The sequence below is a fragment of the Pseudopodoces humilis genome, chromosome 2, assembly GCF_049639895.1.
Source record: "Pseudopodoces humilis isolate 2021_Gansu_Grassland_sample_001 chromosome 2, ASM4963989v1, whole genome shotgun sequence".
NCBI lineage: Eukaryota > Metazoa > Chordata > Aves > Passeriformes > Paridae > Pseudopodoces > Pseudopodoces humilis.
Window position 1 is genome coordinate 40,066,309 of NC_142201.1, and position 19,332 is coordinate 40,085,640.

The 19,332-nt window shown below is 38.6% G+C and overlaps 1 protein-coding gene across 1 annotated transcript in view; it reads right to left on the bottom strand.

Moving 5' to 3' along the window:
- HS6ST3 (heparan sulfate 6-O-sulfotransferase 3) overlaps positions 1 to 19,292 on the bottom strand; it is a 269,153-nt gene extending 249,861 nt beyond the window's left edge. The window contains exon 1 of the mRNA XM_088051408.1: positions 18,760 to 19,292. Within this exon, the coding sequence (XP_087907534.1) occupies positions 18,760 to 19,292 (533 nt within the window). The remainder of the gene's footprint in view (positions 1 to 18,759) is intronic.
- Positions 19,293 to 19,332: the final 40 nt, after the last annotated feature.

Below are 19,332 nucleotides of genomic sequence, written 5' to 3' on the forward strand. Positions count from 1 at the left end.
AGCATTTCCTAAATTAGAACAGATGAACTTGAGAGTTTCATTTACCCATGTCTATAAACATAAAAGGCTCTTAAATCCATATAAATCAGAATTTTTGTTTTCCTCAACTAGTCAGCATTGAAAAACTATTCTCTGAACACCAAGCAACTGTCTTAAGATAGTTATTCTAAAATACCTTGGTAATTGCAGTCCTCTTTCCACAAGGATGTTATGCCTAGGTGTGTCTTTACAAATGAACATCAAATAATCTACAGCAAGGCTAATCTGCAAGAGTAGAATCATTCTCAAGCTTAAACAAAATGAAGTCTCAAGTCCCACAATGAAGTGTTCTTGTAGGTTTTGCGTAAGTAGAGTATGATGTAATTAAGTTTACACCAACTAATCTTATCATTTAATTGCACATTTTATCAATTCCTCAAGAAATTTAAGAGAAAAGCACTTGTTGAAGAAGCATTAGACATTCATACCATCAGCTGCAGGTACAAAATTTGCTTCTATTAATGTCAAATAAAGAAGTTTTATAGTGTCATTGTTATATATGTATATATGTATATATATATATATATATATATATATGTATACCATTGTTATTTACATCCAAAGCAGTCATTAATGATGGCAATACATAGACTGCAGTGGAGAAAACGAAATAAAGCAAGGGATTCCCCACCTGAGTTCCTAGGAAGCACAAGGAAGCACTGGAACTGCTTTTCCACCTGCCCCTCCTTTGCTGTTCTCCTCACAGGCACTTCAGCTGGAGACACATGCAGTAATAAACAATATCTGGGCAATACTATTAAATCCTGTGTCTAGAGAAGGGGAGTAGAGAATTACCTTGGCCCTTTCTCCCCACTCCACTCTACACTCAGTAGCCAGTCACTGCTAAATAAGAAAATAATAATCTATGATTTTAACAGGGCCAAAATCAGTCTTGACCTACTTTCAACAGAAAAAACCTGAATGGGGTGTTACTAGCTTAAAATTTCTTCCTAAGCACTTACAAAATATTAAGGACATTTTTTTTGCAGTAAGTTCATCTCCACAATACACTTCTTACCTCTTCTCTCTAAAATAAATCCACACATATAAACAGGAACAACATAAGGGATGCAAAGGAATATGAACTGACATAACTGGGATAAAATACCACCTTGATTGCTCTGATCAAAGTTACAAAGAAAAAAAAAAGGTCACTTAATAGCTGCAAAAAATGTGAAGTCACTGTCATTGAGGGAATACTGAGAGTAAACAAACACTATTTTCCTGTAACTGATATAAATGGTCAAGTACAAGCCTCTGTGGAAAGCATGCAGGAAAACAAAAACATGGCAAACTCACACTTAATATTTGTGCTAAAAAGACACAAATTCATGTTCATTCCTTACAGAATTTGATGTTTTCACTGTTTTGTGAGGTTACAATTTACAGTATACCATAAAACTCCCTGCAATTCATAAAATACCATGTGGCAAAGATTAAACCAGCAATTTTCAGGAATGAGATGGTAAAGAAAGATGTCTTCCCTAAACACTGAGCACTCGGCCATTAAAGATATAGTAAAGAAGCACACATGTGACAGATAGGGACAGATGGCAAGTAGGGAAGCTACAGGGCAGCTAAGACTGACAGTGTTCTTGACAGCTTCAGAGAGCAGAACCACAGTCAAGCATCAAATGTTGTCCGAGTAAGGATATTTTCTCAGGGACTCTGAGGAAAAATCTCAAGATGGAAAATGCAGATTGTCTCAAGCTGAGCAACCACCACAAGGGAAGGATGAATAAGGTTTGAAAGAAGGACTATGGAAAAGCCAGCACATTTGAATGACGTGAAGCAAGCAGTAATTTGTTTTCCAACCTTGTAACTGACTCTCCTCCACCTGAGGTTTCCCTGGGTTTATCTGGTCAGGTTTGCTATATTTGTTTTAATAAAGTCTCTATGTTTGGGATTGGAAAGTTCAGTCCCTATGCTCGATATAAAAATGGAGATGTGGGTGCATATAGGAAGTAATTCCAACTAAATGTACTGTCTGATTCAGGGTCCTAAGCTGTTTTTTTCTGAAGAAATAAAAAATACATCATTTTTTAAAAAGCCTTGTAGTTGAAGATTTAAAATTACATTCTCAAGAGCCAGTGTGGTTTATCTTAAAAATGCCAAATGAAGGTAAAGGATTTCTTTGCTTTATACATATTTAAGAACTCACAGGTAGTATTTCTAAGCATTGGTGCCATATGTACCTGTGCTAACAGCTGTACCAGTAAATAAAAAGCTGTCAGAATTTGCAGATTCAGAGCTACAGCTGAAAGGGATTTACCATAGCAGATGTATCTAAGAGCATCTTTTTATGTGCAAGTACCGACATCTCATCAAGCCAAAAACGCCTTTTCATTATGGAAAGGATTAAAAGGTACATATACATGCAGCTCACAGAAACTTCACATGAAGTTTACTGTACTCCATGATGATTATTTTGATTCAATGGATTTATAATCTATCTATTGCAGTGCAAATGTCTGCATGAGTCTGAGTGCTATATAGGCAATTACGACCAAGAAACTTGAAGCTGATGTGACAAACCAAGTACCTGTAAAGCATGAAAAAATTTGGCCATGCAGAAAATTTTTGTCTCCTTACCTCAAGAGCTTGTATTTTATTCAGGAAAGTTACAAGGATTTCACTTCTATTATTTACAAACCTTCTCTATCAATGATTCTCAAAATGAGCACTGTACTACCAGGAGTCCCTTAATGTACAAGTTTTGGATAGGCAACTTGTAAGCTTTTTGGGTTATTTCCAAAACCATGAAAATTATACTAGGCTCACCTATTGTGAGTTTTAAAAGCTGGGAAGAGCACTTCTAACAGTCTCTATTACAATTCACTGCCAAACTACAGATAACCTTCTGTTTCTCCTCTCCACTCACGTCCAGTTCTGAAAGGCCCAGTCTCTCAGAAATACCCACAGCCTTATTTGCATTTGCTCTGACCCCCACCACTGTAATCCACCTAAGGTTACAACACACCGCAGCCCACATCCTTTTTTTTTTGCTCCACCAGTCCTCCCTCAAAAAAGCCTAAAAAAAAAGGATACCTCCTTCCTCTATGCCTTCCAAATCTTTTAATTCCCATGTCAAATTCAGAATTCCTGTCTTGAGGTTTCCCATCTTTTTAACCACGCCATTATCTTTTAACTTTTTCTCCCAACTTTTCCTAACATAGGTGTTAGGTGATTGATGATCAACTTCTTCAACTGAATTTGTCACCCTTTTCTGTATCTTCCAAGTCATAATAAACAAATAAGCCAATAAAAAAATCAACCATTTGTCACCCAGGGTTCCATTTTCAAAGACTGAATTTCACTTCAAGTCTAACATCTAGTTTCACTATCAAGTCTAACATCCTGATTTCAGCATACAGTACAAACAAACACTTAAAGCCTCCTCACCAGCAGTAGCAAAAAAAAAAAAAAAAAAATAAAAAAATAAATAAAAAGAGTTAAAGTGAGAGCAACAGGACAAACAGGACAAACAATACTCACCTCAGATATGAAACTTTTTTTTATACAACCATTCTAAGCTCCACACTGAAAAGTCCCAAAGGAGACCCCTGGCTTACTACCATTACTGTACAAGCAGAGATAAAACCAGTTCATTTGCAGCATGAATTTCTGCACAATTTTCAGTTACATATCCACAACACAGTGTCTTAAAGCATGAACAGTGATTGAGAGCATTCTATTGTTAGAGAAGTGCATAAGCCATTAATCAGTTCTGAATAAAATGGAAAAAAAAGGCTAAGTCTGCTCTAATAGCTTTTCAGTAACAAGATGTTATGGATGAACTTCTCATTTAAGAGTTTCTTCTTCTCACAATGGCATTTCAGATCTAGCTAATCTTAAGTGTTGCTTAAAAAAGTGTATCATAAGATCTAAAAATAAATTTTTAGTTCTCCATTTGGAATCTTTTCTTAAGATTGTGACCGGAAAAATGTTTGAGAGCAGAAAAAAACACAAAGATAAATATGGTTACCATTTTTATCTGAGTGTACTACAACCACACAACTTCCCTTGCAGACATGTTTTTTGACCCCTTTCTAGATCCTACAACATTATTCAGGAGTGATTTCCTATTACAAAAGCCATAGGGGCCTCTATGTGCTATACTAGGAAACTATCTGCTAATTCTACTTCCTCTAATAATTTCTCCTAGTTTTCCCATTGCAGATGCTAAACTTATTGTTAAGTAGTAGAAGTCTTGAAAAATTATTTTCAATTGTTTAAATGCCAAGTACTAATCAGAGGGTCACATCTATATTTACTAGTTTGGTTGCTTAATTCCTGAGCTCTTTTCAATACCATCTAGTTCTGGAAACCGGCACTTTTAAATACCATCTGTTTTATGTCTTTTTTCTTTCTTTCCTGCTTTTTTTTTTTTAAGCTTTTTCCCTAATTGCTTCTACCAACACTTCAATTTGAAGAGAGATCCTTTAATACATCCTCCATAATGAAAGTTCAGAACTTCTTCAAGCTCAAAAACTAACTTGGATACAATAGAGCTTTATTTCCAGAGGATAGGAGAGATAATCTATTAGCACTGTGCATTCTCCAGTGGGCTTCTTGTTCACAGTGTCTTTCAAAAAGATTTATTTTATACCTCCTGCAAATTGTTCCTCAAACACCTTTCTTAGCTGAATGTATGCATTCTTACCTTATACTGCCAGAAATTTACGAAGCTTTGTATTTTGCCCTTGCAGACAAAACTTAACTTTTAAAAAATTGTGAAAACTGCTTTATGTAACCACCTTTTACCCTAAAAGGATAATCAGCATGGCTGTTTAACTATGTCATGCCAATTCCTTTTTGGACTTAGTATCTTAGGTGCATGCATTTCCTCCAACACTCCTACATGGCATCCTCAAGTAGATTCCACGCCACTTACAAGGATTTTAATTTTATGAATTGCCTTCAATATGGTTTTTAATTTTAAGTCATTTTCTTTTAAAAACAAGGTCTCCAAAGCAGGGGATTGTTAGAGATGGAGGTAGATGATCCTACAAGAAATGTAAATACATTTTACAGAATGGCAGTAACACTTTGAACATACCCTGCACACAGGTTAGAAGCACATATAAAACTGCTTCTCCCTCTTCTGGTTTGCAGACTAACTGCTCCATGAAACTCTCACTAACTGTGTCTAGAAATTTAGTCTCCACATGAATCAGTGTCTCAGCCACTGCTGCTGCCATGCAGGCACCAGGCTGACCAGAAAGAAATACAACTGTGAGGTTAGAAGAGAATCAAAGGGCTGCAAAGACAAAGAAGGGGACGAGAACAACCACATAATGAAGTTGGCTTATGTGCATTTACACACCACATTGCTCACAGGGCTCCAGGACTTGGAATAATATGTTTATGATTTTTCATGAGCTACTGTTTCTCTTAATTTCTAACCCATTATTATAGAGAAAAGAAAAAATAATTCAGGTACTAGATGTTAATTCAAGAAGTAGAAGGCAAACAAATCTCTATTAAAAGATAGTAAGAAATCATATGCTAATGGCTTAAAATTAGCTCTCAAAAATTTGAAACTAAAACTTGACTACTGAGATTGAACAAGCCACTGCAAAACCAATACACCTGCTGAAAATTGGCTCGCTAGAACTGTGAGCATTCCTGCATCTTGTTGCAAACATTTTCTATTTGGATTTCCTTGCATATAGCTTCTCCCATGAAATCCCTTTTTCCTCTGTTTCAGGCAGTGGTATCTCCCCCTCTGCTTGTACCTAACTTCTCCTCTTTACTTCATACATTTCCAGTCCCATCAAACCACCACCTTTCCTCCCCAGCTTACAGAAGCATTAACAACTCCTTTGCCTCTGTGGCAGGGGGACAAAGCCAGGGCCTGCCTTCCTTCACCTGCTGGGAAGGACTCCCCTGTTCCTTCCTCAAGATGCAACTGGTGTCTCACATTGCACAGCTGGCTTTCAGTACTGCCATTGGACACATTATGGTAAAACACTATATTTTACTGCCAACGCTGTCAACACTAACATTAAATACCTTCTTCTCCAAGACATTGTGAAAGTAGAAGACTGAAGCATGTGCTATTGAGACAACTTGCAATTGTTTAATGCTTTATCCTAGGACAAACAGAACACAAATCAAAAGGAAACAATTATAAAAGTCCTCTGAGCAGCAGCTTAAGGGAAAAGACAGAAACACAGAGTTACACAAAAATGCATTTTTTTCAATCCCCTGGCTTTTCAGGTAGGGGGAAAAAGACTTGTTTTTCCTTATCAGTTTCTGTGTACTGCTAGGAACAGAGTGAACAATAAAAGAAAGAATTTAGGATAGATTAAACTGGTCGGTTCTGGTAGCTCTTGCAAAGCCAAACAGCTAAAAGCCCCTTTGAACTTGGACAGGGCAGACCGGCTCCAGAGCCCATTCAAGCCTGCAGCCTGCCAAACACACTCAGCAGAGAGAACACTACTCCAACCAGCGCACTCTGTACACAAAGCAAGCAGCTACAATGCAAAAGGGATGTGAGTCAAACAAGAAAAACATATAAAACAAAGGCAAAAGAGATGGCAAGACAGAAAGGACAGCAATGCAGGAGAGTGGGCAACATCAGGCTGCCAAGAAGGTAAATCAAAAGTGTAGAACATGACCTGAATAACACAAGAAGTAGCAGGTATATTTACAGGAAAAAAAAAGATAAAAATAAAAAAGTGATTGTGAGAAAGAAATCTTTCATATTCTCCATGTCCTCTTAAGCTCTTCTGCTATCCATATATACAGTACAAAGTGAAAATACTTTAGGCTATATTATATAAATTTATCTCCTGAAAGGATACATAATTTGCAATTTGGCTTAAAATATCAATGCAACTCCAACAACCTCCTTGCTATGAAGTCCTCTCAATTCACCTTTTTTTGTATTTTGTTTGGGTTTATGCTTAATATTTTCATTGAAACTACCTGAAAACGTTCTGGAATACAAGTAGCAGAGCATGAAACAAGAATGATAAACTTCTAGCATCCCCACTGCTCTCCTAATCAAAGCCACAGTTCTGTCTCGCCACACTTAAGCTTCCCACTCAACCTGTAAGTAAGATGCAGTCCATCTGTTTTCCTATTACTCTATTCACTGCAAGGCCCAGCAGCCATTTAGATGGCTGGTACTGACCCATATCACACTGGGATTCTTTATCCCATTCTCAGAAATCTGGCAATTTAATCAAAATTAAAAGATATACAGCCTGATAAAAAATAATCTGCACGAGTCAGAGGCAGTGCTCCAAAACTCAACATACATTTACACAGTCCTGGAGAGCAAAACAAAGACTTTGCTGAAGAAGGAAATGTGTTAGAAAGGGCCTGAGTTGTTTAGGAAAAGTAATTTCAGTTACCCCTTTCATTTAGGTGACTAAATTCTCTGTTTGGAGGAAATACTTTCAATGGGTGTTTTCAGGCTTTAAAAGCCTGACAAAAAGGCATGATCGCTTTAACACAGTTGAGCTGAAGTTTGTGACACAAGTCTGTCTTGAAAACAGGGACTTTAAACTTTTACTTCATAGAAGTAAAATGTAAAGGAGTCAAAAATAAAGATGAACAGAAAAACTAATTATTTGAGATTACATCTTCTGATTTTTTTCTGCTTGGCACTTTAAAGCTTTTATAATCCACTTTAAATAAATGTAAAGTTCTTTGCCTGTATATTTGCTACTTTTTTTTCTGGATTCTCTATTTGCCTACAGAAGCTTTGAAACTTGCACAATAAAATCTTACATATGCTGAAAGTTCAATCCAATAACTCAGGGAAAAAAGGCAAAACAGTTACATACTTTCATTACAAACTCTGGGAAGTTATCTCATGTTAATACATGAAAAAGTTTTACACTATCATTTAACTGTGAACAGTTTAAAAACATTAGCACTGTAGATGGAAGTTAGAGCTCTTAAGAACACTGTCTGCAATATGAATATGGAAACTATAAAAATGTTAGCTTTATGGATGAAAAGAATTCAAATAGAAATGGTTGACTCAACATACCCTCAAATAAAAAAAAATACAAGACAAATATGTATTTTAATTTTTTTTTTTATTTGAGGGTATGCTGAGTCAACCATTATGCCTCTTATTCACTGAACTGCTACTCAAGTTCTAATTTATCTACTAAAATCAATTTAGTAATAAAAAATGTACCCTCACATGCACCAGAGAAACACACCATCCCAGTCTTACAAGAAATGTACAAAGGAACATATTTTTGTAATACATGCTCAATGCCAACTTTACACTGGATGTCACAGGAGAATCACAGCCCATTTAAAAAATTATTGCTGTAATAAGTTGTTTCTTCCAACAAACTAATGTAATGTCCACAGTGAAAAAAAATTGTTGCATATATTCTTAATTAATTTAATAAATAGAGCTTCTGAGACTGTTCCAGGAATTCTCAAACTGAGGAACAAGGAGCAGTTAAAATACTTACTTCAACACCTTCTGATGTTGCAGCATCTTCTCTACTGTAATCTTTCTTCCCAGCTTCCATAAATACAAACCAAACTTCACACTTAGCTTCAAGAAGGATTCAAGGAGCTACAGGTTGATGAGTCTCATGTCCATCCCTGGTAAGGTGATCAAGCAAATTTCCCTGGAGTAGTGGATGTCGTTCACACTGACATCAACAAGGACTCTGCCATGATCTCACACAAAGTTATTTGAGGAATGCTGGTGAGACATGGGTACTATGTCTGATGGTGGCTGATAACTTGTGGTGTCACTCAAGAACTGGCAGTGATGGCAATGCTGTTTAAAACTCCATTAATGACTTGGTGGGATAGAGTCTGGTCTCAGCAGGTTCAGGGGTAACCCCACACTGGAGAAAGAGGTTATCACTCCAGAGACCAGTGCTTCTATTTCAAACAACTTCAAGAGGCAAGAGAACTGTGTTGATGGGAAACTTATGAAGATCGGCCATGGTAAGGTGTTTACTGTGAGGGTGGTAGAGAAGCTGTGGACAACCTATCTCCGAAAGTGTTCATGGCAAATTTGGACAGGGCTTTGAACAATCTGCTCTAGTGGAAAGTGTCTCTGCCCATGGCAGGTGGATTGGAGCCAGATGGTCTTTGATAGCCCTTCCAACCCAAACCATTGTATGATTCCATGATTCTAAGTAAAAGAAAAAGCTCGCTCCTGAGGTGAAGTAACACACAAGACAGGCTGGGCAATGCAGTGGACACAGCTCTGCAGGAATAGATCTGGGGCTCCTGGCGGACACTGCTGAATAACAGCCACCAAAATACACCCTTGGGAAGTGAAACAGACTAACCAAGAATCGAGCTCTGTTGGTAGGAGCGACTGAGCAGGCTTGGAGAAGTGATTTCCCCTTTCAGCACTGGTAAGGCAGCATCTGGATTGATGTGTCTGATTTTGAGCCCACCAATAAAAGGCACACCTTGGTAAGTGGGAGCTGTCAGCAGAGGGCCACCAAGACAATCAAGAGGCTGGGACACATGACACAAAGAATGGCCAAGTGAGGCTTTTTCGGTCTGGGGACAAGGCAGCAATCAGGCAGACCTCATTACTTTATTCAATTTTCATGTGGGAGTAAATAGAAAAGTCATAATCTGACTCTTTTTAGATGCACACAGCAGTAAGACAGGAAGAAACAAACTCAAGTGGAAAATGGGGCATTTCTACTAGCTGAGAAAAGCTCTTTTTTCCCACGAGGGTGGCCAAACACTGCAAGAAGCTGCTCAGAGACCCTGTGGCATCACCATCCTTGGAATTACTCAAAATTTCTGGGTATAGCCTAGAACAACCTGCTCTAGTAAGACTGATTTTAGAAAGGGGTTTGAGCTACATGACTGTCAGAGGTCCCTTCCCACATAATTCTATAATAAATCCAAATTATTTGTAGTAGAAAATAACAAAGTATTTAATTAAGTTACTCTTCTCATCTGAACCTTGTTAAGTCAGCAACAGAAATGACACAGCTTTAGCCTGACAGAGGCATTTCTGGCATGAAAACAAAGGTTTTTGCAGTTACAGAAGTTATTCATCACTCACACTGGGAGCTTCTTGGAAAATAATGGTCCTACTCCTATCACTAAAAATTAAAGTTGAGTTAAAGGATGAAAGTAACAGCTGAACACCCTGCTATTAGGGATTTACACAGCTGGAGCTGAAGATGCTTAATTTACTATTTGGCTTTCTTGTTACAACACTTATCTGACTTGAGAAAACCAGAAAAATAAAACACCTATGTAGAATAGGAGCTCAAACTACCTAGTACTTCAAGTTTTCGTTACCTATGTATCTTTCTCCTCCAGCAAGTATAAAAGGAACATGTGGAGAAATTTAAACCCTAAACCATTTGTATTGGAAAAAAAAAAAAATTCAAATAGCATAACTTTGATCCTTCCTTGACCTCACAAGACTGCAGAGTTACTTCTGCACCCTGCTCTCTCCTAGATTTCACTCTCACTTGAGGCTCACAGCTTATACCTACACTGCTTCTCCTCTTTCTCCTCTTCCTCAGAGAATTTCCTCAAGCAAACACCATCAGTTGCTATTCCTCCTATCCCCATATTCTCAGACAGAGACTATGTGCAAAGATACATGAAATTAAAGTCAAAAATTTCAAGTATACACTTTCAAGTATGCAAATACACAAACACTGAGATACAAAAGTATTTTCTACTTAAACAAAAGCCAGCTCACAAATCAAATGGAAATCTAAGTCAGCAAGTTATTTACATTGGTATCATTAGAATTTAGATGAGAAATTTTTTTAAATGGTATTTTTTTTATTAGTGCTTTGTGAAGCGCTTTATTTCACTGACCTCTCTTTCAAGTTAATTTATTTGCAGAAAGTAACTGGTCTCAGAGATGTCAGCTCCTCCACATACATCCTGAAGGGACCATTTCCTTCCAGTATCAAAGAGCACCACGTGGTGAGATTTATTATCAAGTTACTTCACAGAACAAGAAATATACTCTCAAGTCAATTATGAATATCATGGTTTGTTCCATCCTTTGGAAACTGAAGTTGCATCTGTTCATTGCTTTCCCCATCCCAAAATTATTCTTCATATGGCATTCAAAGTTTATCCACTACTGTGCCAGTATGTTTGTCATTTCTGTCCATTTGTAAAACACTCAGAGAGACACAGTCCTGCACAACCCTGTCACTTTCACAGCTGACCTATAACTGTATGAAACACTTCTAATGGGAATGAAAACCACATTTACATCAAGTCTAACAATTATTAAAGAAAAAAAAAAAAGGGGGTTAAGACATGAAGTTTAAACACTGGTTTGTTTTTTTCCCAAGATGACTTTAAGTTGTGGGCCTCTCTTCAGATCTTTTTGGAAGTACACGTAAGACCACCTAAGTGTAAGCTTCATAGCAGAATCAAAACCCTAATAGCTCCTATCCTTACAAGAACCCATTTTCTACCTTTTCAGTCAATACATATTGAGATCTCAAGCACTGATCATGTAATAGACCATAAGTACTTCAAGAGTTACTGATTTTGGTACTCTAGCAATTTCCCTGAAAGAAGATTCATGCCATCTCAAAAAAAATCCCAAAATACTTCTGTTAAGTTTGTCCCCTTAAAACAGTAGTTTCACGGCTGAATAATTGTAACCTAGCAGCTGTCCAAATGAGACTCTTAATTCATGCAATTAGCCTCTTACATGGTGTTTAAAACCTTGCTCAGCAATTATAGAGGTTTTAAGGGACTTAAAGTTACCTTCTGAGGCAACTGGGAACATTATGACAATCACTGTAGCACAGAAATTTGGGTTATAAATATTACCAGAGAACAGGCAGCAAGTTGAACGCAATACTAAAAATATTAAAGGATACAGGCTTTCCCTTGCTCTCATTCGGTCTCATTCTGCACAAACAGCAGCAGAGCCTTTACATTACATATAAGCTCAATTCACTACCATGGCTTCACCAAACTCTGGGAGGAGACGTTTTACTCTTGCTTACTAACAAGTCAAGACATTGAAAACTGCCGGCACACCTGAAGGTAGAAACCATTCAGTTCAATCAGATCTTTAACACTTTCCATTCAGCTTCTCTGTGATCACTAGAGCCAAGCTGGCAGAGATTTTGTTCTTCTCCACAAAGAGTTCTTAAAAAAAAAACAACTCCACAAGCAAGCTTAGAATTTTATCCCTATTTTTGCCACTGGCTGGGTCTACAGATCTGATCTCTATCAGTGTAAAGGCATTACACAGCAACTTCTCCTGTTCACAAAGTAACCTTTCCCATTCTGCCTCAAACCGATAAACATCCTAATACTGTGTAAGAATTTAAGCAATACCCTACTCAAAAGGATTGGAAACTATTCTAAATTAGGCAGCTAGTTAATATAAATTAAAAGAGCATCATAACACGAGAAATTTAAAACAAAAACTACCAAAACTGCTTAAAAATGAAAAAGCTGCTATGTTGTATAACACTGTACAGCCCTAGGGGATGCTCCTGACACTTCCACTCTTTTCTTCTCCCACAGGATTTCTCTGCCTGGCTCCTGCACAAAAAAGCAAACAGCTCCTGCATTGTACAGAAAACCTTATTAGGCAGAAAGAAATTATTTTCCAGAAAGAAACACCAGAAAAGGACAAATTTGCTTGGATAAATCACTAAATTCTCTTCCAGACAACTAGAACTGCAGTTCAGGTGATCATTTCCATAGCATGCATCTTCCCAGCTCAAAACTTACTCTGTTCCAGTTACCCATAAATTACAATGATGGATGAATAAGAACTCTCCATTCCAATTTGAAATAGTGCTGACCGCTCTTTTATCATTCCTGGCAATTAACAGTAAACATGAGTTCTAGTCATTTTTTTGTAGGCAACCTGCTGAGATTTATAGCGGTACCTTCAAAAGTCTGAAGACAAGACTTATCTTTGGGTGAAGGATTTTTCAGGGTTGTGACAACCTTGATGCAGAAAAGTTCTGGTACATCAATCATTTGTCTGCTATTCTGACAGGGGAAACCTCACAGGTGACACATACAGTGCAAAAGCAGTTAAGGATAGTTGGTAGCTGTTGCCACAAGTTCTAGACAAGTTGTCTGTAAACAAATAGAAGAAAAAAATAGCAGACAGCATTACTACCTCAATCAATTTGGATCAAAACAGCCTAATTTCCCTCTAAAATACACTCGTTGACTTCAAATAGGAACATTACAAAGGAAATGCTTTTCAAAAAAACAAACAAAAGGACGACTTTAGGCAACATCTCCAATCACTCCCATAAGCCAAAAAAAAACCCCACAATCTAGAAACAAAAAAAAATGCCGTGGCAAGGGCAGAACTCCCTGGAAAGCAATTCTGAGAGTTATCAAACAAAAGATTTATTAAAAAAGGATTTCATTTTATTCAATGTTTGCAACCAACAACATGGATGCTGAAAACAAAACCATTTTTACTAAATGTGCCAATGATGAAAAGTTAGGAAGGACAAAAAACTTAAATCAATTTGCAAATGAAAGAAACTGACAGAAGGGGAATGAAATCCACTGGGGATGAGCACAAAACTCCTACAAAAAGACAATGGAAAATATAAGTAATAGTCTTTAATAAAATGAATAATGTCTAAATCCCAAGCTAACAGTCAATGTCAGGCAACTGCAAAATGGCAAATATCAGTGAAGTGTACAACCACAAGCACAACTTTCAGAACAATCCAAGTAATCTTTTCTGGTCCATTTTGTACTACAGTTAAAAAATTAAATACTGTACTCCCACTGGAACACCACTTTTCAAGAAAACAACTAACACAAACCCAAAAAGCAGTCCATTCTTTGTGTTCCTCCAATAAAGACAGAGTGAATTGGGTTTGGTTACTATTTAAGCAGGGAAGCTTGAAAGAAGGCTTCCTAAGAACCAAAGTACCCAGAAGGCTACTGCAGAGAAAACAGGATCGATTTGTTCTCAGGTTCTCAAAAGACAGAAGATGCAATGGGCTTAAAATTGAAGTTAACAAGATTCACACTAAGCACTTGGGGAAGACAACACCACTTTTCAATTTTAAGGACAATGAAACCCTTGAGCAGATTAGACTGGGGACAGGTAAGGAAGTAAAAAGCTCACAGTCAGTAGCAGGAGAACAGGAAATTGTTTAGTCATTATTGTTCCTTACATTTATTTTAAAAACTATATAGAATTTACTGGCTCCAGCACTCATTTTAGTAGAAGATACTAATGTACAACAGAGAAACTGTGCTTTTTTTCTTTCGGTTTAAACATTTGTGACTTTTTATTATTTTCTCTCCACTATCTTCAGCATAGTCTTATTTTTCAATTAACAGTATTACATTTTTGTGATGATTAGTTACCACAGCTGCCAAGATCAGAGTCTGTCTTACGTCCTATTATAGCTAGAGCTTAAAAAACACATAATAGTCTAATAAAGGAATGCAAAAGAAGGAAAAGTAATCTTACTAATATTTTCTATTCAACTCTCCCCATTCCAGGACTCATGGGTTTACTGCTGATTTACACTTCCATAGAAAAATGTAGCATATGTTAAGTTAAACAGGACAAGGAAATAGAGAGTATAATGGAAGTGAATTAATGAAAATCAATAGTTTTGAAGACTAAACTGCATTGACAATAAAGCTTATGGGGTTTACATAACCCAAGTGATTTCACTGTTTCATATTAGAAAATTAGGCAAAACTTTCAATAAAGTGTTCTTTCAAGGGTGTAGTTTAAAATATTGCCTTCCTAGTTTAATCAAACTTCAAATACTTCAAAACAATAATAAATAATTATTAATCATATGGCAGCTATCTTCAGCAATGGATAAAAAGTGCCTTGATCAGGTTTTCTCAGGCTAGCTCAAGCGTTCCTCCACAGAGCAGAGAGGAAAGCAAGCCCTACCTCACACCCCAAGGATTACCTGGTAACCTAACAGAGACAGACATTCAGTTTGGACAATGTCTCTGCAATATTTGATGAAGAGACTCTCCTCTAGTTTTAGACACAAAGTCCCAATTCACAATTCTAGTCTTTCCTTTGTTATCAGTGAATGGAAGAACTGGCCCTCCAGAAGACAATTCAGCAGGTGTCAGACATGTCGAAGACCCTTAAAAGGGCTGCCTGTGTTATTCCATTTCTCCCCACTGTCTGCAGAAGCAGCCTAATGTCACTCAGACTTTACACCAACTCTTCCCTGGCATACCAAGTTAGACATCTCACAATATTTCTCTTCCCATTCTTTCCTCAAGCAATGCTGGCTAAGATTCCACAGTCTCAGCTTCTTGGCACCTCTTGAAGGAAGGCCAAGTTCTGGGGGTGGGGGAGCTGAACACAAGCATCACCAACTTCAAGGGCTTCCACAGAGGGCAATACAAACACATAAAAGACTGTTTCTTAAAAAAAATAAAAATAATTAAAAAAAATTAAAAGGCATCATTCAGATAGCAACTTTTGTAAATTGAAAGCTACACATTAGTGTAGCTAGTAGCCTGGCTCTGTAGACACTTTAAAGGTATTTTAGCAGAAAATCTCACATCCTGAAAATGAAAACATATGCAAACGTTTGAAGAAATTAAATCTACAGTTTTTGTCTTGGTTTGGCTGTTTTTTAAAGTCATGTCATTCAAAAGAATTACTCTGCTTCCTAACAAAAGAGATTCTACAACTTCACCATAGCATCCAATATGTTAACAACAAACAACTTTTCATAGTGAAGCTGGGACAAGGCACAGCACACCATTAAGTCCCACAGAGGTAAAAGTCCATGCTGGCACTTGGACTTAAAGAAGTTCAGATTTCTGGAGCACAGCATCAGTTTTTGTGCCATGTTCCATCTTGGGTCCTAAGACTTCAAAACTCCAACCTCTGAAAGAGGAAAAACTAAGACAAATTCTCTTTAAAACCCCAAAGTGATTTAAATGAAAATCCATGTCCATGAAAGACAAAGACTGAGGAGAGGTCGTGCTTCATAGATCTTCTAGGACCTTTACCATGATCATCTACTCCTTATCAGCTAGAGCTTTCTCCCATGAATTCTAATTATAGTTTCTTCATGAAATCTTCTGAAGATCTGTGTTAAAAGGTAGGCCTTAATCTAACTTACACTATTTTTAGTCCTCTAAGAAACAAGTTTTCACTATCATACACTATAAATCCTTCATTCCTTCTGTGTAGTAAAAGACAGACCGCATATACAGGGTTCTGAAAGAACAGATAATATTAACACCTGCTACATGGAGAAACAAGAAAAAAAAAAAATCTGAAATACACATAACATCTTCACTGCACCAAATATATGGCACAAGAGATCAAGCACCTTTGTACCAAACCCGTAAGAGTCTGTCCAGCTGGCCACAAAGAAAATCCATTGTCAGATATGTAACCAATTTAGCCTAATTTTCTGACAACATAGCTGGAAGGCAGAATATAAAATCTGAGCTATTCAAGGAAGTCTAGTGCTTCAAATACATTCAAAGGCTTTAAAGGAAGTCTTAAAAATATTCAGTACACTTTACATTAGACTTGTATGCTAGTTTCTTGCCTATTTTAGGTATAGTGTTCTCAATTCTTCATTTAGATATTAAAAATAGACTTAGATGCACACTTCTAATAGTACAGCAAAGTAGTTTGGGCTTGATTCCAATTTTACAAAGACATTCACAGCAGAGATAATCCATACTTCAGGGTTATTTCATTCCTTTTAGAGCTCCTTGAGAAGCTGAATTCAAACTACATGGTTATAATGACACAACAAAGGGAAAAATGTAAAGGTGTCTCCTAGGACAGGTTATAATACAAGAATGAGTAATGATACAATGAATTATTATTCACAGAGCTTTCCTCATTTATGTGAAGACAAATCAAGAAGTGCAGTCTTACACTAGCCAAATAATCTGCTAATTAAACAAAATCAGTAACCAAAAAAATGCAGAAAACAATACCCACCTATAACAGCGAAGTATCACTACATGTCTTTTTTCAATCAAAGTAATTACTAACTATGCACTGGATAACCACTATGACTGGCTGTGTAGTACAACTTGAAGTTTTAAATTTACCTTATACAAGAACGGTTTTCTGCAATAGTAATGAAACCACTACTCCAATTTTACTGTTCATTTATAATGTTGACAATTGAATTTAGCACTCAGTTGTTCACCTACTAATATTCTTCACGAGAGAAAAAAGGTAGACTTCACTGGCAGACTACGTATTTTCAGACATTTTTACAAGTATTACTCTTCCTCCTCCCCTCCCTTTTACGTTGTAAATTTCTTGAATATTTCTTTAAGCTCTACAGCTACCACCGAGTGATTCTGTCCCTGAAGACATTCACAGCATTTCTCTTCCATCAGCAAATATATAAGCTAAATTTTTTTTCATAAAATTGTATGAATTACCTTAACAGTATTCTGCAAGTACAGTCCAAGTCCACAGCCATCCAAAATAAATTCAAATTATTCTGACTGGAGTCTCTCCAAATGCAACTAGCTTTGCTGTATGGGAGGGCCTTTGATGTTCACATCAAATAACCTTCAAATTATTCAACAACAACAACAATCAACTCCATTGCCTTGTTGAATAAACCCTGTGAAAATGTGCCCACGAATGTCATGGGCTATACATGTTCTTAAGTGACAAGATACAAACCACAATGTAGAAGTGATTCTACTGAATATTTAAAGTTCGTGGATTCATAAAATCAAGATGGATACTAAAATTAAAGAACGTAAGGTAGCTACCAAACTATACAACTTTTAAAAAAGGTATTCTTCCTATATTTTCCTTAATATTTTACAGATGATGGAGTTACAATTATTAAAGTGCAGAGGTTTAAGAGTGAATTCAGCTTGCAACTCCTTAATACACATGTCCAAAATCAATCAAACAAATAAAGATACGTTCTAACGGTAGCCTGAATAATCTGATCGAATGGTAAATAAATCAGAATGAAGATCAAAACTTACTGAATCACCCAGAGGTATCTCTTATCAAGAGAGATCACCCATCTGACAATTTTTCTATGTTTAGAACAGACAAGACCTTTCACGAGGCCCAACAAAACCACACTAGAACGTGCAGAGAGGCAGCATGCACAAAGAATTCCCTTTTCCACTATCATCAGATCATCAAAGGGCCATTCACAGTGCGATTTCTGCACTGTACTCAGTGTTCCCTGCACAGAGCCTGCCACGCACGGTCTCCCGACTTTGAGCTTGCACAAGAGTGCGAGCGGTCAGAACAGCACGGCAAGCTCAGAACCCGCCTGTCCGCCAACACGGAACACGCGTCAAAGAGAGTTTAAGGGTTTCTGGATACTTCGAACTCCGCTAGTTACAACCTTCAGCAGCTGCAACGATCCATCAGATGCTGCAGAGGCATTCTTGCTGCAGAAGATCATAGTGATTTGTTAGAGACTAATTTCGAAAGGACAGCTACATAGATAGGAGAAACTTGCGGAACACGAGCGGAGTTTCTCCCGTGCTAACCTGCACGCGCTTTACGTGGAATCGGCACGAATTTGAGGCAAAGCGAGAACATCACAGGTAACACACCGGGAAGGCAAGAGCCCGCAGCAGAACCTCCCCCGGAACACCAGCCTTGCTCCGCCGCTTGTTTCTTATTGAGGACGGCAGCGGACAATTGTCTCCCAGGGGCTGGGGAGCGGGACCTGCTGCCAGGGCACCTTCCCACGGCACCGGGAAAGCCGGGATCTGATTTGGAGGATCTGGAAAGCAGGCACTGACCTGAGGGTGCGGTTGCCGGCGCAGCCGCGGCGCTCCATGGCGGCGGGCACGCAGCTGGTGAGCTCGGTCCAGTCGGCGTGCAGCCCGCAGCTCCAGCCCGTGGAGAAGCGGGAGAAGAGCCAGGTGTCCTTGTCTCCGCCCGGGCGGTGGCAGGCGCACTTCTTCTGCCCGGCCCGGCAGTAGCAGGGCTGCTCCAGGTGGATGTTGCGCACCAGGTGCCGCCCGAACGTGGTGCCGCCCGTCTTCTGGATGTGGAGGAAGACGATCACGTCGCGGCCCCGCATGTCGAACCGCACCCGCCGGCACAGCTCCCCCCGGGCGAACGGGAACTTGGCCGCCAGCCGCGGCATCGCCGCCGCCTCCTCCTCCTCCTCCCGCTCCTCCGGACCCCCCCCGCGGCGGGCGGCGGAGGCCGGCGGGCGGCGGGGGCAGGCGGCGCCGGGGCAGGCGGGCGACACGTACTGGTAGACGATGAGCAGGAAGAGCAGCGCCAGCAGCGGCGGCAGCAGCCACCTGTTGAAGCGCTCGTCCATGGCGGTACGCGGGGGCAGCGCGGCGCGGGATCAGGCGCTG